This window comes from Sciurus vulgaris (assembly GCF_902686455.1).
Source record: "Sciurus vulgaris genome assembly, chromosome: 3".
In the NCBI taxonomy this organism is placed as follows: domain Eukaryota; kingdom Metazoa; phylum Chordata; class Mammalia; order Rodentia; family Sciuridae; genus Sciurus; species Sciurus vulgaris.
In genome coordinates, this window is record NC_136463.1 from 63,877,417 (window position 1) to 63,900,603 (window position 23,187).

A 23,187-nucleotide genomic window follows, 5' to 3' on the forward strand; every position below is an offset into this window, starting at 1 on the left:
TATTTTTAGTGTCCTCCTTTTCCTCTAAACCCTCTTAAACTCTTGTTTTCACTGTATACGTTTTTATTAGCATTCTGGTCTTCTGAGTTCCACCAGAATCGGCCATTAAATTCTACTTACAGCAATAGCAATCTAAAGCATTTCCAGCTTGCAGTGCTACACATCTCAGAATGTCTCCAGCCAATTCCAAAAGGCTCCAGAAGCTTCCTGACCACATGGTCAGGTTAGTCATAGCAACAACCCACTCCCAGTACCAACTTCTGTTTTAATCAGCTTTTTTACCTCTGACTAAAAGAGACCTGACCAGCACAATTGTAGAGGAGGGAAAGTTTATTCAAAGGCTCATGGTGTAAGAGGTCTCAATCCATAGACAGCAGACTCCATTCCTTGGGGCTCAGGGTGAGGATGAACATCATGGCAGAAGGAAGAGTTCACATAATGATCAGGAAACAGTGAAAGTTATTTTTAATCTAGAGAAATTCAGTTGTTTCAATTTCTTATTCAGTCTGTAAATTGAACAGTGGATTAAATTTAATTAAAACAGTATTTTTATCAAATAGTTATTTGAAAAATTTGTGTAAAATGCTTGTAGTTAAGGAGCATGATAGTATTAACAGTGAAAAAAGATCGTTAACATTGTAGTAATATTAAATTATTAAGGACTTTAGGAAATTCTTCACTTTTGCTTAAAAAATATATAGTACTGTATATTAAGGTGATTTGTAATCAATTCCATGCTAAATGTAGAAGAATTACTATAATGAAATTTTCAATTTTCCAGAATGTTGCTTGCTTTTAGTTTTAAGAATTATTTAGGTGGTTTTCTTCTTTATTTATGACTGTGCAGAATAGTGTCAAAGGATTTGAATTGAGGATTTCTAAAGGAAGAAATGTATGTGGTTTACTTACATATACTTTTATGTCTTGTTACTGCAGTATATGTTATGTCTGTCCCAGTGTGTTGGAACATATTTCTTTAAAGGAATCACTGTCCTTTTCTCTTGGAGTGATTTCAATCATTTTCTCTAACCTATCATGAGAGGACTGTTCATACACAAGAATGTATGTGTGCTGTTCCTCCCTCCAACACCTAGAAGTAGGCACAGAAATACCTATCCGAGGAAATCTTTTTTTTCTTTTCCTTTATACCTTACAAAAGCATATTATTTTCTTAGCAATGAAAGGAAGGATTGGATAGATTATTTCTTAGAGTGAAGTTTACACAAAGTAAAAAGATCAAAATCTGACTCCCCTGTATCATTGATGTTTTCCTTTGTCCTCTCTTGGTTTATTTTTCTTGTAATGTTGCTTTCATATGATTGTCTCCCTCCCTCTCTCCTTGAAATATAGATTCCTAAAGGAAAATCCAACTCTTCCTTTCCTAAAAACTCTACTTTGTAAGTCATTATCATGGCACAGTGAATTTTGCTTTTAATTTTGGTTCTTCACTAATCATGCCTGCATATTTATCATCTTATTGCTTACAAAACTGCCTGTTCTACACTTCAAAGTGCTAAACTTTCTAAGACATCATTAGCCTGCTACCCCTGCCTATGTCTGGTTGGGTGTGACTTAGACAATGAAGTAATTTCTATATATGTAGGACTTTTATGCCAAAGTTACTTGGAACTTTTGGCAAATCTAATGATTGCTTATGAGTGAATTAGAGTGTCTCCTAGTGTTAACTGTATATTGGCAGTGTATTTCAGTGTTAAAAATGAGCGTGAATGTGAATGCTCCCATGATGTTTCCTGAATTTTGAATATGGGTACAGTTGGGGGAAATGAACCTTTGGGGAACAACTGGGTGTCTTTGAGCTTTTTCCTTGGTAAATGGTTATTTTTGTCTTTGCATGTCTTTTTCTATAATACAAGTCAAAATCTTGATGTTCTTGAGAGCCACATTATCAAGTCAGATGTTTTTATCACAAGAGATTGAAAACTATCATTACTTAACCCTTAATACTATAATAGCATTTATTGTTTATCATGGAGGTCTTTAAAAGGATTGAGATGTTCTCAGTATAAATCATGTTTATAACTAGCGAGTGTTATTTTGTCCATCTTAATTAGATAACAAGCATTATGATTGGTTGTCATCTGAATGTTTTTTGATTATTTTAAGAAAAATATTAGCTGTAAGTGGTGATCTGTAATCCCAGGTACTTGGGAGACTGAGGCAGGAGGATCACAAATTTCAAAGCCAGCCTGGGCAATTTAGTGAGATCCTGTCTCAAAATAAAATAAAAAGGGCTAAGGGTGTAACTTAGTAGAACACTTATCTTGCTTCCTGGGTTCAATCCCAAGTATTCTCCATTCCACCCCTACGTGTTTAGATAGGAGTGTGTGTGTGTGTGTGTGTGTGTGTGTGTGTGTGCGCGCGCGCGCGTGCGTGCACACACGCATTTTTATATTTAAATTCATTATTTTTGTATGTGGCGCTGGGGTTCAAACTTGGCCTTGCATGTGTTAATAGCACATGCTCTGCCACTGAGAGCTCTGCCTCCTGGTCTCTGAGTAATTGATTTTTTTTTTTTTTAAGTTTAGTTTGATTGAAACTAGTAACTGTAGACATTAATAAATGTTGTTTGAATTTGTTTTTTTAAAGCAAAAGCCTCTGCATGCTTCTTTATTATGCCTGACTTGTTTAATGCTTATTAATAAAATTTTCCTCCAGTGAGTAAGACTGGCTTTGTGTTGCATGTCATGGTGCAGTTGAACTCCTCAGGCTAATTGTCATGTTCAAAAAGAAAAGAGAAATAGCATGATAAAGCTGGTCCAAATGCCCTTCTTTAATAACCTCAATGGTCTGGTTTACTTTGAGCATGCTGTTTCACTCTGATGTGAGGAATCTGATGATAGTTTGATGTATCTGACTGGGAGACAAAAAATATTAAGTGTTCATTTACAACAACAGAATACCCCCCACCAAAACATCATAGAACTCCTTTGGAGCATTTTACCACTCAATTCAGTTTATTGAAACATTTCTGGTAATTGAACTTGTGGGTAAATTAGATTGGGGGGGGCAGGGAGGAAGCAAAATACTCTTGGTTAAAGGGGTGAGGTTATTGAGAAAGAGTATTTTGACCTAAGGTATACATGAAAGCTTGAAAATCATTTTATGACTATGGTTACTTTGGCTGTGTCCTTTTAAGAGCTTTTATATAAAATCATTGACTTTGTGCATTAATTTCTTTTCTCTCATGTTGACTATTGACCATTTCAGGACCGTGATCAGCAGCCCTTCTTGATTTAGGCATCTCTCAGATATCAAGGATGATAGAAGCCTGTGTTCAGTATCAATTGTAGCAAATATGAGTCTTTAGCTTGGAATGACAACTTTGTGAGTATTATAACCGCATATAGTCAATATGCAATGTTTTTCTTCTTTACAGGTGAAGAGCAGAATAAAGAAGCGCTGCAGGATGTGGAAGATGAAAATCAGTGAGACATAAAAGCCAACAAGAGAAACCATCTCTGACCACCCCACTCCTCCCTGTCCCACCCCTTGGAAGTTCCCCATTGTCACTGAGAACCACCAAATCTGACTTTTACATTTGGTCTCAGAATTTAGGTTCCTGCCCTGTTCCCCCCGCCCCCCCCCCCCTTTTTGTTTTTGGGTTTTTTTTTTTTTTTTTTTTTTTTTTTTTTTTTTTTTTTTTTTTTTTTTTTTTTTAAAACAGTTTTCAAAAGTTCTTAAAGGCAAGAGTGAATTTCTGTGGATTTACTGGTCCCAGCTTTTAGGTTCTTTAAGACACTAACAGGACTGCATAGAGGCTTTTTCAGCATTACTGTATTGTCTCCGTGCCAGAAGTGGCAAGATCACCATTAGAAATGGAAATTACATTTGAAAGCCATTAGACTTCTAGGTGATGTATCTGAGAAACTGATCACACTTTAGAGGCATATGTGGTATCATTTTTTTTCCTTTTTCTAATTGTTTGAATTTTATACCAATGTTTAAACTTAATTGGGTATTAGCATGAGGTGGTTAAAAGGTTGTTTTGGGGGAGGTTTGTTATGGTTTTGCTGTAAAAAGTGTTTCAAACTCTGCTGAAATGTTGCTGAAAAGCATGGTGCTGGTAACAGTTCAACAATCCGTGGCTGCTCATTCTTGCCTACTTTTACTCTCCCTCTGAAGCAGGTTAGCATTGAAGGTGGTATGGAGAAGCCTGCATGCGTGTTCAATTCTTTGTTTCTTCTCCTTCCCTTTCCCTCTGCCTCCCCTACCCTCCTTCGCTCGCTCAACCTCTTTTGTTCAGTATGTGTAACTTGAAGCTAATTTGTACTACTGGATATCTGACTGGAGCCACAGATACAGAATCTGTATTGTTCTTACTGAAACACAGCATGGAATTAACATTAAACTTAAATAAAACAAACCTAAATTAAAAATGCCAAATACATTGCGCCTCTATCCTTTATACTTCTAAAATAAAATCTGTAGTCCAAACACATTGACAGTATTACATTTGCCTGAATGTGAAAAGATTTCTCCTTTTTTTTCCGTAAATTATATATATCTGTCACCCAAAGATGTATATTTTGGAAAAAGAAAATACTGCCTGTAATCTGGTTGTGAAGAACACTAAGTAATCTTTTAAGTTAATTGATTACATGTCCTGTCTTCCAAATCAGTTAGCAACCCAGTATTTATGTTGATCATTAAAGTACAACATGAGTATTTAACACAAGGTGTAATTATGGATCATTTTCTGTCATGGAAGATTGGGTTGTGTACAACCAAATAAGGCTGATGTGCCAGAATAATTATCCTTGGGCTGAGGTATATACTGTATACTCTTCCCTGAAATCAGTGACAGGTGAGGAGAAATTTCATTTTCTGTGTTATCTTACCAGAAACACTATATTTAAGTAGTTTCTTCCAGAGGTAGTTTGTGTCAGTGTTTATATGATTTTACATTGGGCAGTTAGATCTCTCATTTTAACATTGATGTACACCTGAGTTATTTTTAAAGTTTACTTTTGGTCAAGTTGTTTCCAACCTTGCTATTATGAAAGGTACTGCATTAAATACCCTCGGAGTAGTTTTTATGTAAGTGTTTGCATCTGTAAGATACATTTCTTTCTTTCCTGTATCCTAGTTGGTAAATGTTTCTTAAGCACATTCGACTTTTTTTTCCCCCCTGAAATGAGATGTTGACATAAGTAGCAGAGATTTAGGTATTTAAAAGATGGGTAACATTCTAGTAGTTTTTATCTTAATTATCTGCCAGCAATTAGAATAAATATTGTTTTTATGAATTGCTTTTCCTGTCAGATGATTGGAAACCTTTGTATACAAATCATTCTCTATTATCCATTCAGAGCAACCAGGGAGGTTTTCCTTGATTTGTTCTGTTTTCAACATAAGATGGCCAGATACCCGTTGCATTGAAGGCCCAAATAGGAGGAATTCATAAAGTTCTTTTGCAAGTTCTTTAACCATTCACAACATGCAGGGTTTTGCAGGTTGCCATCACAGGGAAACTAATGCCTGATTCATGGACTTAAAGGGACCAAGTAAACAAAAGTAGTGATTTTAATTTTTTTTAATAGAAGAGTCTTATGAGTGATTGTATTTCTTTTTTTATTTTTATTTTTTTTTTGGTAGTTGTAGATGGCCACAATACCTTTATTTTATTTATTTATGTGGTGCTGAAGATCGAACTCAGTGCTTCACACATTCAAGGCAAGTGCTGTACCACTGAGCTACAACCCAAGCCCCTTGGATTTCTTTTAATGATAATACCAAATGATGTACTATCTTGTCAAGTTGGTTTGTCACATGAGTTTGCGAAGCATTAATTTAGTTGGCTGTGTAGACTTATGTAGCCAGCAAACTGTAAGGATTCCCCTATTTTTTATTAAAAATTTTTTTTTCATACGTGATGCATTTTTAAGAGGTAGCAATTTTGGTAAGGAGAAAGAGAAACCAGTAAAAGTAATTAATGCATGGAAGAGGAGATAGGTACAGGTTTTTTATTTGTTTTATTTATTTATTTATTTATTTTGATGCAGGATCTCGCTGTGTTACCCAGGCTGGTTTAGAACTTGAGCCGCCTACCTCAGCCTTCTGAGTAGCAGGGACCACAAGTGTGAGGTACCATACTCAGCAGGTGTTTCCATCCCTATCAAAGTTGTAGGCAATCAGGGAAGACTGCAGAAAGGGCCTACTCTTATGAGGTCAGTTCCACCGCCTGCAATTGTGGACTCGAAGTTTCCCTTGAGGTTTCAGTGCTTGATTTAATCATTTTTCAGGATCATTTAAGTAAAGTAAAACTTAATACTGTCATAACCTGAGTGCAGTTAATTTGTATTAATTACAGATCTTAACGATATTTTGCCTTAAAAGGAATTTTTAAACCTCCAAATTTTCTAAAATGTTAGGTGTACTAATAAATGAGGGTGTACCCTTGTGTTCTGAGATGGGTGGTTTGGAAAGCAGACTTCTAGGGTTACATTTTGTTGCATATAGGAAGATGAGAATGAACTTGGAGGAGTTTTGTTTGTGTTTTTTTACTAGAGATAGAACCCATGGGCACTTAAAGCGAGTCACATCCCCAACCCCTTTTTGTATTTTATTATTAGAGATAGGGTCTCACTGAGTTGCTTAGTGCCTCGCTAAGGTGCTGAGGTTGGCTTTGAATTCTCAATCCTCATACCTCAGCCTCCTGTATACCAGGTACAGAGCTCATTGAACAGTTTTAGGAATCTAGCACATAGCACAGAAGTAGTAAGTTGTCAGTTCCATTTTGCAAATGAAAATTCAGTAGGAGGAGAAAAAGTTGCCCAAAGCAAGAGATAAAAGTATTCAAAAGAATTGTTTTTGTATGACTAAAGAGCCTATGCTTAATCATTGAGCCATTTGATCTTTTCTTTAGCAAAATTTGGTGTTTTGTTGAAACATTTTAAGCTAGAGTGATTTATTTAGATACTTTAACATTTCTGAACCACTGTAATGTGTGTATTAAGTGGCTGACACATCAGAATTGGGCATATAAAATGTAATAATGTTATTTAGGACTTTCTTAAAAAAGAAAGGAAATTTTTATTTAACATTGTTTTTTTAGCAAATTTTTTTCAGTCTAGCTTATCGTGGAAAAAAATTTTTTTTCTGATACTGGAGGTTGAGCCCAGGGGCATGATCCGACTGTGCCACATTCCTAGCTGTTTTTATTTATTTATTTATTTATATTTGTTTATTTTTGGTTCCAGGAATTGAACCCCAGGGCACTTAACCACTGAGCCACACCCCCAGCCCAATTTTGTATTTTATTTAGAGACAGGGTCTCACTGAGTTGCTTAGCACCTTGCTTTTACTGAGGCTAGCTTTGAACTCTCAATCCTCCCGCCTTGACCTCCTGAGTTGCTGGCATTCAGGAGTGCACCACCATGCCCAGCTTGTTTTTATTTTTCATCTTGAGGCAGAGTCTTACTAAGTTGCAGAGACTGACCTCAAACTTGAGATCCTCCTGCCTCAGCCTTTCCAAGTTGCACATGCCACCATGCCTGGATTAACTTGGGAATTTTTAAATGCATGGTTTTGTTGTGTTTGGTATTTTATTTTGCTGTTTGTTTTGTTTTTTTAATAACACCTGGAGAAATTCTTCCAATTTAAAATAATTTAGTTTGGCTTAGTAGAGCCACAATCCATATAGGTAACCAGTGATGACTGGGTGTCAGGTAATTTGAGTGCTGTCAGTTTTCTAGAGAACCAATGTCTTCAAGGTCAAATTCATTTGGAGTCACTTTTGGTGGAAATACTTCTAAAATGTATTAATCCCCTGTCTTTTAAGAAAACAGGACTGGTACCATTTCAAGTACCTGGGCTGACACATCAGCTCACTTCTAGGTACAGGTTATAGGCCTGTTATATGTATGAGAGGGAGCAAATTTTTCTTCAAAAAAATAATTTTTTTTTTGTACCAGGGATTGAACCCAAGGGCTCTCAACCACTGAGCTACATCCCCAGCCTTGTTTTTTTGTGTGTGTAGTGCTGGGGATTGAACCCAGGGCCTTGTGCTTGCAAGGCAAGTACTCTACCAACTGAGCTATGTCCCCAGCCCACAGCCCTTTTTTTGAGACAAGATCTTACTAAATTGCTTTAAGGAGTTGCTAAATTACTGAGCATACTTTGAACTCTCGATCCTGCCTCAGCCTCTCCAGCTGCTGGGATCACAAGTGTGCACCACCGCTCCCTGCTAAAAATTCTCCCAATTGAAGTTAGGAGTGTTTCATTCCATAACCAAGGCAATGTGAATCATGTCCAGGAATTTTCTTCCCCTGTCTAAAGCTGGCATTTAGAATTTTCCAGGTGTGCTGTAATTTGTAATTTGGCACTCATGCTTCTATCCTATATTGCTTGTTTCCTGGTCTTCCAAATATTTTCTTTGCCATTTAAAATTAGTGATGCTCACTGGTCAGGGTGATGTATACCTATAATCCCAGTTTGAGAGAAGGATCACAAGTTTGAAATCAGCTCAGCAATTTAGCAAGACCCTAAGCAACTTGGCCTGAGACCCTGTCTCAAAAGATAGCGGGACACAAAGGCGCACACCTGCAAACCCAGCGGCTCGGGAGGCTGAAGCAGGATGATCGCAAGTTCAAAGGCAACCTCAGCAATTTAGCAAGACCCTAAAGCAATTTAGTGAGATCTTGTCTCAAAAAAAGGGCTGGGGATGTAGCTCAGTGCTTGAGAGCCCCTGGGTTCCATCCTCAGTTCAAAAAACATTCTGATGCTATAGGTTTGGGATAAGGCTGATTTTGTACCTAAATTATCTTTCCCATTAATGGCACATCTGTAGCCATGATCACAGGCTACAATGAAATATCATAGTCCCTTAGAATTTAATTTTGAGATAATTTGAGCCAAACAAATTATGAAACATCAGACTATCATTAAGGAACTGTAAGCCAAAATAAAGATACTGATTTTATCCTGTTGTAAGGATTTAGAGACATTTTTATGTGTATACTGTTGGGGTTTTGTTTTTGTTTTGGTACTAGGGATTGAAACCAGCAGTGCTCAAACCACTGAGCCACATCCCCACCAGCCCCCCCCCCTTTTTTTTTAATATTAGAGACAGGGTCTTGCTGAGTTGCTAAGGCCCCACTAAGTTGCCAAGGTTGGGTCTGAACTCAGGATCCTCCTGCCTCAGCCTTCCGAGTTGGAATTACAGGCATGCCCTACCACGCCCGGCTTGCTGTTGATATTTTTAGAACTTTGATTCAAGTGTTAACATAAAAAAAAAAAATGCAAGTAATATAGCAATGAATTTTCTGAAAGGAAATACAATATTTAGCCACCACTCAAAAATAATAGGACTGAAAAGAATAGGACCAGTATTCTTGAAAACTTACTCATTTTTTATTCCCAAAATGGTGACCAGTGTTTTATCAGTACTAATTAGTTTTCCCTGTTTGTGAACTTTGAATAAATGCAATCCAAGTTTTCTTGGACCTCTTTCATTTCTTTTCCAGGGGATCCCTTTTTGGGATCAAATCCAGGCTTTTGAATACTGGGCAAGTGCTCTACTAGTGAGTTATATTACCAGCCCAGATTTTTATCTTTCTCAACATGTTGTGGGATTAATCCATGCTATTGCCTGTATTAATAGCATGTTTTCATGGCTATGTGATATTCTGTCATATTGTACATTATTTTATAGATGGACATTGGATTATTTTCCAGTTTTTTGTTTTTGGTATTACTTTGGGATCAAACCCAGAACCTCATGCATGCTAGGCATATGTGCTACTACTGAGCTACAATCCCAGTCCCTGTTTTCAGTTTAAGTTACAAATAATGTGAACATTCTTGAATATATCTTTTGGTAGATACATGCATGCATCATGTTGTATACATACTATGAATAGAATTACTAGGTCACTGGTGAGTCATAGATTCAACTTTAGTAGGTCATTACAAAACAGTTTTCCAGAGTGGTTAAATGGTCTTAAACAGTTCTACAGACAGCAATGAAAATTCCAGTTGTTCTATATCCTCATTAGCATTTGCTGTGGTCAACTCTTTAACAGTTATTTTGGTAACTATGTAAGTGAATTCAGGATTTAGTTTGCATTTCCCTGATGACTATTGGGGTTGAACACTTTTTATATAGTGAACATATGTTTTAAATGCCCAATTTTGCCTGTTTTTCTGTTGAATTACCATTTTCTGTTTCACTTGTAGGCAGTGTTTAGGAATAGAATATGTTTTTGGAATTGTTATCTTCTGGTATTTGCCCTGCTTTTTCATTCTCTTGATGTGTGTGTGTGTGTGTATCTTGGGATTGAATTCAGAGCCTTGTGCGTGCTAGGCAAGTTCCCCATCACTGAGATATAACCCCAGCCCCAATGATGTCTTTTGATAAACAGTTCTTCATTTTAATATAGTCTAGCTTATCCACATTTCCCTTAAAGACACTTTTACATATACTGCTTACGTTTTTCTTCTCCAAGATAACGAATCTTTTACCTTATTTTCTACAAATTGTTTTACCTATCATATCTAGAAACATGGAGAATGAGAATCTGTTGTGCACTGTGAGGGAGATGTTACAAACAACTTTTTAGAGTGGGATACAGCTCAGTTATAGAGCACTTGCCTAGCATGTGTAAGGCCCTGGGTTTGATCCCCAGCACCAAAAGGAAAAACAAAAACGGGATATCAAATGACCTAGCACCACTTACTGTTCCATGAGTCTATTCGTCTTAGGGCCAATTCTAAAGTGTAGATTTAAAAGAATGCAGTATTTATTGAGTATATCCTCCAGGTTTCTCATTTTTCCGTTGTATTGGTTATTCATGACTCTTGCATTTCCATATATATTTAAGAATCAGTTTGTCATTTTCAGTATTACAACAACAATGAAAACCTGAAATTTTGATTAGAATTTTCTTGACTCTATAAATCAATTTGGGGAGAATGAACGTGTTTATGCAGTATGTCCTCAAATCTGTGGACATGAACATAGTATAATCTCCATTTATTTAGATCTTTACTATTTATTTTTCAATTTTTTTTTTTTTTTTTTTTTTTTTGTACCAAGGATTGAACCCACAGGTGCTTAATCACTGAGCCACATCTCCAGCCCTTTTTAACTTTTAATTTTAAGACAGGGTCTCACTAAGTTGGTGATGCTGGCTTTGAACTTGTGATCCTCCTGCCTCGGCCTCCTGAGTGGTTGGGATTAATAGGTTTGCACCACCATCCAAGCTTGCTTTTTTTTTTTGTGGGGGATGGGGGGTGTCCTGGGAATTGAACTGGGTGCTTTACCACTGAGCTACATTCCCAGTCCTTTTTATTTTGAGACAGGGTCTCCCTAAGTTGTTGAGAGTCTTGCTAAGTTACTGAGGTTAGCCTTGAACTTGAGATCCTCCTAACTCAGACTACTGCATCACTAGGATTTCAGATGTGTGCCACCATGCCCTACGTGTTTTTGTTGTTTGTTTAAGCAGGCATGAATTTATTAGGAGGAATAGGAAAAGGGAAAAAGGAGACACTCTTAAGGAAGAGAGTCATCTCAGGAGAAGGGACTGTTGTAAGTTTTTTATGCATAAATCTGGTATCTCTTATTTGATTCTTTACATTTCTTTTAAGCAGTATTGCTTTTTAAAATGCTGCTACTTATAAGAATATTGATTATTGTATAGTCTGTGACTTTGCTAAAATTATTCTAGCTGTCCTGATGAGGGAGGGTTTTTTGGGATTTTTTTTTTTTTTTTTTTTAAGTACTTGGAATTGAACCCCCAGGGGTAGTCTACTACTGAACTACATCCCCAGTCCTTTTTCTTTTTCTTTTTTTTATTTTTATTTTTACACAGGGTCTTGCTAAATCGCCCAGGCTGGCCTTGAATTAGCCATCCTCCTGCCTCAGCCTCCTGAGTATCTGATTTCAAGTCACTGTGCCTGGCTTCTCTCAAAATTGGAAAGAAGAATTGGCACCAGTTCTTCTCAGACCCTTCCCAAAAAATTGAAGAGACAATACTTGGTCTAGGGGTGTGACTCAGTGGTAGTGTACTTGCCCCAGGTTTGATCCCAGCACTGCAAAAACAAAGCAAAAATCCAAAGATGGCTACAAGGAAACTAGAAACCAATATCCCTTATGAATATCAATGCAAAAATAAACAACAAAATACTAAAAAGCCCAACTCAAAAACATGTTGAAAGGAGTATATACCACAATCAACTGCGATTTATTCCTGTTATACAAGGATGGTTCACCAGATGAAAATTAATGCCATATATACTCCATTAACAGAATGAAGAGAAAACCATGTGTCACTTCAGTTGGTGCAGACAAAGCAGTTGAAAAAATTCAGTAAACTAGGAGTGGAACCGAACTACCTAAACATAATAAAGGACATAATAAAAGATACTAAAGGATGTTTATGTGTGTGTGTTTGTGTGTACACCTCCTGAGCGCACATATAGGAAAAGCCCTCAGCTAACATTCCTCAATGGTAAAGACTGAAAAATTTTCTCTAATATCAGAAACAAGACAAAGATGCCTTTTATCACATCTATGCAACATAATACTAAAAGATCTAGCCAAAGCAATGATTCAAGAAAGAAAGAAAAAAGGCATCCAAATTAGCAAGAAGTAAAATTATCTTTGTTGACAGGTGACATGTTTATGTAGAAAACCCCTAAGGGTTAACAATTCAGCAATATACAAAGTCAGCACAAGTCAATTGCATTTCTATACAGTAGGAACAAACATTACAAAAAATTGTCTTCCCAATAGCAACAAAAAGAATAAAGTCCTTGGGAATAAATTTAACCAAGGAAGTGAAAGTCTGAAAACCTTAAAACATTGCTGAAAGAAGTTGACAAACAAGTGGAAGTTGATTGGAAGATAATATTGTTATCTAAAGTGATCTACAAATTCATTGTAATCTCTGAATATTCCAATGGTGTGTCTTTTTTCAGAAAAAAGTCCATCCTAAAATTTATATGGAATTTTAAGGCAACTCGAAACAAATCTGAAAAGGAAAAACAGTTGGAAAACTCGTTTTCTAGTCTTTGAAACTTACTCGAAAGCTGCAGTAATGAGGCTTGGAGGTATACCCTTGTTATCCTAACGTCTCGGAACTTAGTGAGACCCTGTCTCAAAAAAATAAAGGCTGGGAATGTGGCTCTGCCGTTAAGCAGCTCTGGGTTCAATCCTTCGTACAAAAAAAAAAAAAAAAAAAAAAGCAAGCTGCAGTAATCAAAACAACATACTACTGACACAGGAAAGTCATATAACTACTGAAATAGTCCAGAAATAAATTCTTACATCTATGGTCAATTGATTTTTGAAAAGGGTACCAACATCAAATATTGGGGAAGAAAATCTTTTTAACAAATGATATGGGAAAACTGGATATCCACTTGTAAAAGAATGAAGTTGGATCCTCACCATATAACATATAGAAAATTTAACTCAAGATGGATCAAAATGTAAAAGCTAAAAGGTACAGATCTCTTAGAAGAAAATGGGAAAATCTTTATGACATTTGATTTGACATGAGTTTCTTGGATATGACACCCAAAGCACAGGCAATAAAAGAAAAAAAATATATAATTACCACAGTAACAACATACATTGAAGAGTAAAAAGATTGCACTCTACACTCAAATTTAATCCTTTGTTCCCTTCACATCATCACACTTTTTCCAGATAACCTGCCATTATTCATCATTAGGAATGAAAATAGCTGCATAAATTTCTAGGCTTAAGATGAACCATAATGGAATTTACTCACTCTGAATCATTGAGGTCATTTCCGTGTTTTAAAAAATTTTTTTTTTAAATTTTTTGTGGTACTTGGGATTGGACCCAGCTGTGTTCTACCACTGAGCTACATCCTCCATCCTTTTCATGTTTTATTTTGAGAGAGGGTCTCACTAAGTTGCCCAGGTTGGCCTTGAACTTGGGATTCTCCTGCCGGGGCCTCCTGAGTCACTGGGTTTATAGGTGTGCACCCTTATTCCTTGATGTTTTGTTTTAATGATTGTTTCCTATTTATTGTTTTTAGAATAGTCTCTATACTGTGGCACTGAGTCTTGACTTCTGTCTCTTCTTTCCCTTGGCTAGCACTTCTCATTCCTCTTAGTGACTCAGGACTTCCTGTGAAAGACCCCGTGTGTCCTGCCTGTAGCCATAGTTTTACCATGTAAGGTTAACTCTTGCCCTTTGACCCAAGGAAGTGAGTCATAACTTGGATCAAGTCATTGCTCTCCTGAGAATATAAACTAAGAAACACAATGTTACTAGGTAGCTGTGGAAAGCCAAATAATTGGAAGTCCACTCAAACTTGGGTCTGAGGTCACCATTCTGGATCATTTCCATGCTGATGAATCACCTGAGGAAGTGAGTGTAGTGACCCCAGTGGCCATGGACAGGTTAGTGGATAAAGCAACGTGCTAGACACAAAGAGTGAAATATCATTCAGTCTTTAAAAAAGAAGGAATTTGGGGCAGTGATTGTGGCTCAGTGGTAGAGCACTTGCCTAGCTTGTGTGATGCATGGGTTCAATCCTCAGCACCACTTAAAAATAAAGTTATTGTGTCCATTTACAACAAAAAAAAAAAAATAAAAAAAAGAAATCTTCCATTTGATGACTCTGGACATATGCAAACAGCCATAATAATTGTACATATATACAGTTCTTTGTATATCAAATATACGTCAATAAAGCTGTTTTTAAAAAGAGTACTTGCCCAGCACAATGGCAAATGTCTGTAATCCCAGCAACTCTAGAGGCTGAGGCAGGAGGATCAAAATTGAGGTCAAACTGAGCAACTTAGTGAGACCCTATCTTGAAATAAAATCAAGGTGAGTGAGGAGATGAATTTGTTGATAAAGACCATGAAGAAGAGAAAGTAGGGAGACAGGAAGAACATGACTAGGTTTGTCAAGGGCAGGCTTCATGAAGTGATGGTATTAGAGTTAAGATCTAGATGTCCAGATTACATCAGAGCACCAGGCAGGTCCACTGTTAAAATTAACACTATCCCATTATGGTTAACACAAGTAGAAAAGGAGTGCTCTGGAAGGGTATCAGGTAGTTCAGAAAATGGGCTGGAGGCCTGGAAAACCAAGCCAACCCATAGGCGGTTGCTAAGGGAGACCGGAAGCCAGAATGTCCAACAGTCACTGGCAGCATGATCTGCTTAGAACCCAGCCACCATGCTGTGGTCATGCTGGGCCTGATTATCTGTCCCAGATTACAGGTTTAATTTCTACCAGGCCGTCTTTTGATCTCAATGACGTGATTAGTTAGAAATGAAGATGACCCTTCATCTCAGAGTGAAGACCAGTCTTTTTAATGCCCTATGAGACACCCATCCTCCCACTCCCACCCCCACTTCCCTTCTGGTCTCATCTATCATCTTTCCTTGCCCTGCCCTGCTGTGGTCACACTGGCCAAGCCTGCCTCTGCCTCCAGAGGCCCTGGTGATTCTCTGCACCTGGAATGCACTTCTCCAGGTATTCCCACAGCTCATTTTCTCCTCATCCAAGTCTTAGCTCCAAAGTCTCTGGAGGTCCACCTGCCCCCTACCCACTTAAGCATAATCTCCACTCCCCATCTGGTTCCTTTATGCTCATAGTTTTTACTTGTCATCTTCTCACATGTCCTTATTATATTTGCTATTTGTTGATTATCTCCATGAACGAGTGAATAGAAACATTACCTACTGTGGTAGGCCTGGGTTTGAATCCCGGTTTTGTCGTTGACCAGCTGTGTGATTTGCACACACATTTTAAGCTCTCCGAGCCTCAGTTTCCCCATCTGGTACTTGGGTGCCCAACTCCAATGGATTATTGGTGACGAGTAAATGAGACAGTGTGCTAAGTTCTACCCTCCCCCTCATTCCACCAAATCTATTAAAATGAGAATCTCCTAAGTCAATATGATGGCAATATGACGTTCCATTTACTTTGGATTATATGTCATTATAAATATTAACAAATAAGACTTAAAAAGGACACCTTCGGGTAGGTCTGACGAAAGTACAAAAATTGTGTTGTGGAGCTGCAGTTTGAGGACAGTTGCTGCAGCCGACACGTGGTAGCAAAACGGTTAAGCAGTGCACGCGAGTCTGCATCGACGACAGCCAGAGTCCATGCATTGGGAGGTTTCACTCGGTTTGAGAAAGAACAAAGGGCAGGACATGCACGGCCCGGGCTCGGCGGGCGGGCGGGCCGGGGAGGTGCAGTTCCTCGCTCTCGCCACTAGAGGTCAGGAGGTTACCGCCTCAGGGTTGGAAGACGGGCCCGTCGGGGATTGGCTAGTAGTGGTGGTGGGCGGGGCGGAAACCAGGGCGCGAGGTGGACGCAGCACATCGGGAGACCCCCCCTGGTTACTGACACCTGACTTTGGGATGACTTTTTTTTTTTGGCATTAGATTTCTTGTCTTTGTAGGGCTGATGAATTAGAGAAAAGATGCCTGTTCGGGGTCAAAGGCAGAGCCAATTCTATAGCTTCTCAAAGCGCTTTTTCTTTACAGAAATATAATATGCCTGGGCTCTAGAATAGCGCCAGGATCCTGAAGAAGGTTGTCATTTCCTAGAGGCCTCCTACCTCGCGCCCCGCCTTGCACCTGAGCTATTTGGCCTGAAGTCCCGCTTCCTAGCCTGTCTCTTCCTGTGGTCAACAGGGACCAGCAGGCCCATTTCTGCACTGTCTGTGGCAGTGGTGGGCCCTGACCTGGGTGCCAGGAATCCTTGTTTCTTGTTCCAGTGGGGCTCCTTCCTCTTGGTGGCCTGTCTTCCCATGTGTCTAATAAGGACGTCATACTAGGTGGAACTCAAAGTTCCTTCTAGCTCTTCCATCATTTCACCGGTTGCTGAGTTTCCAAGATGAGAAGATACTTGGCTCACCCGACACTGGGTCCCTCAAAAGTAGGCCACTTCTTACCTTAGGCCCCACAGATTCTCCTTTCTGGTTGTGTAGAGAAACAAGGAGCCCTTGCCTTTGTCCCCTTGATCAAACTCGGAGGCCGAGGGGCCAGGTCAATTCCAGGGTGTAGGTGTGGGCTTCTGGGAAAGCCCTAAGTGGCACAGATGGTTTCAATGCCAACAAGAGGGCAAGGGGGCAGGACAGTGACAAGGCCCCACATCTCTATTCTGCACCAGATTTCACAGAATCCCCAACATCCCAGGAGGGAAGGACCTGGGGAGTCCTGACCTCCAGTCAAAGAGTCTGTTTGAATCCTGGTGTAACTCCTCCCAGCTATGTGGCCTTGGCAAACTACTCAGCTTCTCTCAATCTGTTTCATCTGTAAAATGGTGGTGACGGCTCCAATCATCTCATAGGGTTGTGAAAATTCATTAAGACAGTGTTCTTTCACCCCATAACACAAGGCAAAACCCTCAGATGGGGAAACCAAGTCTCCATGAGCAACAAGGGTGGCCAGATACTGTGGGGGGAAGGGGGCTGGAGTCCTGTCTTCCCTGCTGGCTGGCAAAGGACTGAGGGGCACTTGGGACTTGAAGCATCCCCCTGTACCTTGGATGGTGATGTGCTTTGTGCCTGCAGCACAAGGTCCAGCCCTCATGCCTGTGAACCCTGGCAGCTGTGTGGGTGGGCAGCAGGCGGGGCAGGCCCTGGGATGGCAGCTGGTGGGACCTCCTATGTGTGTGCTTAGCTCCTTACTTCCCCTGAAATGTGGTGTCCAGAGTTCTGGGTTGGAGTGGGGCAGGGGCCATGAGTCCTGGTTCCAGATTTGCTAGGGCTGCAAGTCCTTAGGTAGGTTACCTTCCCTCTCTGGGCCTTCATGACCTGTCATGCACCGATGGGTTGAACACAGTGGGGTTTTGCTGTGATTTTGAAACTCCTTGGCTTTGCATTTATGAATCCAACATTCCTGAAGGACCCTTTGACATGAGGGGGCTTCAGGCCCAACCCTGGGCTCCAAGATTGAGAAGCTCTTAACCCCATTCCTGGAGAGAAAGATGGGTAGGGTCTCTCAGCTCCTGAGCAACCACAAGGGGCCCCAATACCCAGCTTCAATCCAGCAGGGAGGGAACAGGGAAGAGGAGGAGGACAGGAGGAACGTAGCTTCTTTTCATGTGAGGGACTCATTTTCTCCTCTGCCACTAACTGGACACGTGCTGGGAAGAACCAGGGGCATGGTCCATCTTTGAGGTCCCTCAGGAGGAGAGGTCACAGTGGGAGAGCTGGGTCTGAGAGCTGAGCATGACTCTGAGCCAACATCATGGTGCTTCTGCCACTTCCCACCTGCCACAAGCCCAACACCTGCCAAACCTAGCAAACCCCAGGGCCACACAGCTGCCTGGTCCCATCACCTTTCACTCCTCTCCCAGCCTTTGAAAATCACTCCTCTTGCCTGGACTGCCCTTCATTTTTGCCTCCAAACACCCACTCCCTTGAAGGCCTTATGGAGGCACCTCCTCCTCCAGGAAGCCTGCCCTGCCCTCCCTCCCAGCCGCCAGCAGTGTCTGCAGCACGCATACAGGCTGGGCTGGTTCTGGCATCCTTACCCCTCTGTTGTGATGGTTTGTGTCCGGCTCCCTGACTAGATGGGGAGCTCCTGGAAGACAGGCCCACGTCTCACTCGCCACCATGGGCTTATAGACCAGTGAGTGAAGCACCTGCCAATTTGCCCGGGTTCACCGGAGTCTCTGGGAACTTCACCAGGCTCTGCTCATGGACTACCCCCACCTGCCCCTTAATGCTGGAGAGAAATGGGTGCAGTCAAAACCTCCCTCCTCTGCTCTCTTTGGCTCTACTTAGAGTGCCCCTCACTTCTGCACTCTCAACCTGTGCCTTACTGCTGGCCTCTGAAGGACCCTTTCCCCTGGATGGCCCTGTCCCCTTCCCCGAGCAGGTGCTGAGACCCAGGCCTTCTCCCATTGCTGGCCCTCCAGAGCCCCAGGGGGCTGAAAACAGGCCCAGTCCTCCCTCGTCTCCCGGGTCTGTCCTTCCTGCTCCTTGGAGTGGCTGGGTGCTCCCTCTGTATCCTCCAAGTGAGGGCTGCAGTGGCTGTGTGTCCAAGCAGGCATCCTGGATCTTGCCCAGTGTGGGAGCCACAGCCCTTGGTGGCATGTGAGGAAGCCCAGGGCCAGGCCTGTGTGGGGCCCGGGTGGCAGGGGCAGATGGCAGCAGGAGGGGCAGTCAGTCGCTGAGCACAGCCCCTGGGAGTTCGTTGGTGAGCGTGTGCCAGCGCTCGATCCGCTTGTCCTTGTTCTTCAGGCAGTCAAACCAGTGCTTCAGGCGCTCACCCTTGGCATTGATGCCTAGAACCACACCACCTGCAGGAGGGGTCAGCGGGGTGGCCAGGGACTCAGTGCTCGCTTGACTCCCTGGGGCCCCTTGGGTAGTGCTCCCTTCCAGATTCTACGCTCAGAGGCTGGGCTCTCCCCCTGCCCACCTGGCTCTGAGTGTGGACCTTGTGATTTCCATCCACGCTCCAGGCCCCAGCCATGGCCTGGGCCCTGCCTTTCCTCAAGGGGGAACCAGAGCAGTGCTGGGGCAGGTACAGTGGCGGCGTTAGGGCCAAGGGATGGGGCCTGGAAGGGAGAGCTCACTGGGCATAGCTGTCACACCCGTGGGGGACGAGGGGCCACATGGACTCTGAGTCCATCTTCAGGTGCTGACCCTCATTGTCCCCGCTCCCTCACAGATTGCTCTCTGCCCTCCCAGGCCTCTACCTCTCTGGGCCTGTCTCTTATCCCATGGGGGCCGGCTGAATATGTCTGAGGCCCCTACGCTGTGGGGAGGTGGTCCACAGCCCCAGCTTTCTCCAGAGGCTGTGGAGGGCCTGTGGCCTGATTCAGAGCCACTGCAGCTGGTCAAATCCAGGAGAGGCAAATTCCCATTGTACCCTCTTCTTACCAATGAAATCGTTGGATTTTCCAATGTCGTAATCCCAAACGGTGACCTCCAGAGTCTTTTTGGCCAGGTCCCCATGCTTAATCTCGTAGCAGAACTCCTGATGGCCAGAAGGGGAGTATTAGGGCCAAGGGCCCATGGCCAGGAGGGTTCTGTGATGGGGTAAGGGCGTGGAGGAGGGAAGGGGAGGGTCGGGGGTGCTCCAAGCACAGGACTGGAGGATGGATGGATTCTGATCCCTCCTGCCCAATTCTCCCTGAGGGCTCAGCCCCTCAACCCACCTGCCTCTCTGTTCCTGAAATTGTTCTCTCCAGATGCCTGCAAGCCCCCTTACTGTGGCTCATTGCACAGAAAGGAGTCCTTGTCATCTTTGACTTTTCCCAGGCTGGCTTTGTTGACCAGGCCTTTCTTTGTGGAACATTCTTTCCTTCAGCTTATGGGACCTTCCAAATCTGGTAACCCTTCCTCTCTGGAGGCAGCTCCTCAGCCTCAGTTCCTGCCTGGAATCCCTGGTGTGGCCTCTGACTGAGGGCCTATACTCTTTGACGTCTCTTGCTGTGGGGGACCCGCTTGGGTCTGTCTCCAGCTGTGCTAAGGACCTAGTTATCCACCTGGCCCACCGACCCAAGGCCCTAGGCATCTTGAATTCTCATACTCCACCCAAAGCTTCTCCCCTTTATATCCCCTTCCCCAAACCTGTCACCCAGCCAGGAACCTAGAATCCCCTCAACACTTCCCTCTTTCCACCCCTACATCCAACACGGTCGCAATTCCATCAGCTGGATCCTCTAAAGTTTCCCAGCGAATCCCCATTTGCACCGCTGTGTCCTGGTGCAGCCTGGCCAGGTTCAACCTCGCTCCCACAGCTGGCAGCTCCTACCCTCCCTCTCTCACCACCCTCCAGCTCCCACAGTGACCCTTTGAAAACCCAGCCCCTCTGGGCCCACCCACCCCGGGGGAGACTGAGTGCCCTTCATGAAGCTCCAGCAGGCCCTTGTACCTCGTTGAACTCTGGGTTCAGGGTTTTCTTCTTCACTGCTGTCTTATGTTTGGACTTCTTGTCCACATCTGGCTTCAGGTATCTGGAATTATAACCGAGGGACAGGTAGGGGATGGGGAGGAACCATGGGATGCAGATCAAGCCAGCAGGGTTTGGCAGAGCTGTCTGTCCCTGGAGAGGGATCACTGGCTCCTTACTTTGGGCGAAGGTGAGTGATGTGCTGCTCGGGAGATGCAGTGATCCTTCATTGACTGAAGTCTGCCCACCCAAAATCAACCAACTGACCCCTCCATCTCCTAGGAAGGGAGGTCCCTTGTTTCTGGAAGTCGAATTCTGACTTTCTTTCCTCCCTCTCCCCTTTCTCTCTCTACTGGGCATTAAACCCAGGGGCTCTACTACTGAGCTACATTCCCAGCCCCTTTATTTCTGAGACATGGTCTCACTAAATTGCCCAGGCTGGCCTCAGAGTTGTGAACCTCCTACCTCAGCATCCTGAGTCACTGGGAATTCAGGCATGTGCCACCATGCCCTGCGAAAATCCATCCTTTCTTTGCTCCCAGTATATTCCCTCAGGGCACAACCACTGCCACTCCCTCCTTGGAGCTTTAAGGATGGAAAAGGCCTTTTGGCAGAAACAGGGACGCTTCCCACAGGGAGAGGGACACCAATTAGATGTTCTTCCCTCTGCAGACATCAGCTCCTGAGATTTCGATGCAGAACAGCTGTCTTCACCTCTGAGAGGTGGAGTGAGTTGCCTATTTCCTAAACAATACAGTATAAATACTCTTTACATAGCACTTTTATTGTATCAGGTATTAAAAATAATCTAGAGAGGAGCTGAAGTATATAAGAAGATGTGCATAGGCTATATGCAAACATGTGCCTTTTAATATAAGGGACTTGAACATCCTTGGATTTCAGTATCTGAAGGGAGTAGTGTCCTAGAACCAACCTCCTGCAGACACTGGGAAGTGACTATATAGTCTTTATTTTATTTTGGTGCTGGGGATTGAATCTCAAGATGCTTTATCACTGAGATCCCCAGTCCTTTAATTTATTTTGTTTGTTTGTTTGTTTCTTTTGAGACTGGGTCTTGCTAACTGGCTGAGGGGTCTAGATAAATTGCTGAGGCTGGCCTCAAATCTGCGATCCTCCTGTTTCAGCTTCCCAAATTGCTGGGGATTTACAGGTGCTCACCACCCTGTCCAGTTGGTCCAGCCCTATTTTTATTTTTGAAACAGGGTCTCGCTAACTTGTGGAATTTGGGATTCTCTTACTTTTGCCTCCAGGGTAGCTGGGATTGCAGGTATTTGACTCCTGGCTTATATTCCCTATCTTGATTGTGGTGGTGATGGTAACAAAATTGTACATGTTAGTCAAACTTCAAACAGGGAGACACATGTAAGTTGTACCTGAATAAATCTGAAAACGGTAATGGCAGCGGGTTCCCTTACACCCATCACTTTGACATGGTGAATTTTTTACTTATGGGTCTTCGTAGGCTTGTTGGCCCATTTTAATATGTATTGATATTTTGTTTTTTTTCTTTTTTGCAGTGCGGGGGATCAAACCCAGGGTCTCAAACATACTGAACAAGTGCTCCACCACTGAGCCACATCCCCAGCCCCTGTGCTTTGGGTTTAGTGCATTGTCCTTTACCCGTTTGCCCTGGAGTTGGGGCCGGGGGTTCTACAGAGGGGGAGTGTGGCCCAGCCCTGCCTTTGGAAGCCCCTGGAAGGAAGGTAGTTCTGGGATTTCTGTGTTCTAAGCCTGAACTCACATCCATCTGGTGACTCCTCACCCAGTTGCCAGGCTCAACAACAGGCACCAACCTCCGGGCCCTCAGCCTTGGACAGTGCTCTAGGGCCAGCTCTTGCTGCCCCAAGTCTCTGTGCTGTTTCCCCTGCTGGGACCCTTCCCCTCACCCCCCTGCTCCTGGGAGGCCCTCAGGGCCCTTCCTGAGCATAACCTGTCTGGGTACAGGCCCACTCCAGCAAAGCCCTGCCCCTTGGCATCTCTCCTCCCATGCTGTCATGACCCCCTTGACCACCAGGGCTCATGGATTCTCCACACACAGTGCCACCTCTGGTCCCTCTGCACAATCATTTCTGCTTGCCAGAGGCTCCTAGAAGAACCTTCTTTGGTGGCAGAGCAGAAAGGGAGTTGCCCAGGGTGGCCCAGCAAGTCACTTCTAGTTTCCTCTGGTGTGAGTGGAGGTACGAACAGAAGGGACCACACAGGCCATGGGGGTTGGATGGAGCCACAGCAGAGCCCTGGCACCTAGTAGTATTCCATACGTGTTACCAGTTAGTATCGGGAACCTTGGTTCCACAC

General features: G+C 42.6%; 2 protein-coding genes across 3 annotated transcripts in view; one reads left to right on the forward strand and one right to left on the reverse strand.

The window, feature by feature from the left end:
• Positions 1–4,459, forward strand: part of YWHAE (tyrosine 3-monooxygenase/tryptophan 5-monooxygenase activation protein epsilon) — a 34,376-nt gene extending 29,917 nt beyond the window's left edge. The window contains exons 6-7 of one of the 2 annotated variants that reach the window (XM_079130977.1): positions 1,351–1,397; positions 3,398–4,459. In XM_079130977.1, coding sequence (XP_078987103.1) covers positions 1,351–1,358 — 8 coding nt within the window. In that variant the 3' untranslated portion in view covers positions 1,359–1,397; positions 3,398–4,459. The remainder of the gene's footprint in view (positions 1–1,350; positions 1,398–3,397) is intronic. The other variant, XM_079130976.1, reaches the window with a different exon arrangement.
• A 10,910-nt stretch (positions 4,460–15,369) lies between these two features.
• Positions 15,370–23,187, reverse strand: part of DOC2B (double C2 domain beta) — a 33,459-nt gene continuing 25,641 nt past the window's right edge. Inside the window, exons 7-9 of the mRNA XM_079130911.1 lie at positions 20,854–20,935; positions 19,857–19,953; positions 15,370–19,273 (exon numbers count right to left, since the gene is read on the reverse strand). Of these exons, the coding sequence (XP_078987037.1) occupies positions 19,137–19,273; positions 19,857–19,953; positions 20,854–20,935 (316 nt within the window). The 3' untranslated portion in view covers positions 15,370–19,136. The remainder of the gene's footprint in view (positions 19,274–19,856; positions 19,954–20,853; positions 20,936–23,187) is intronic.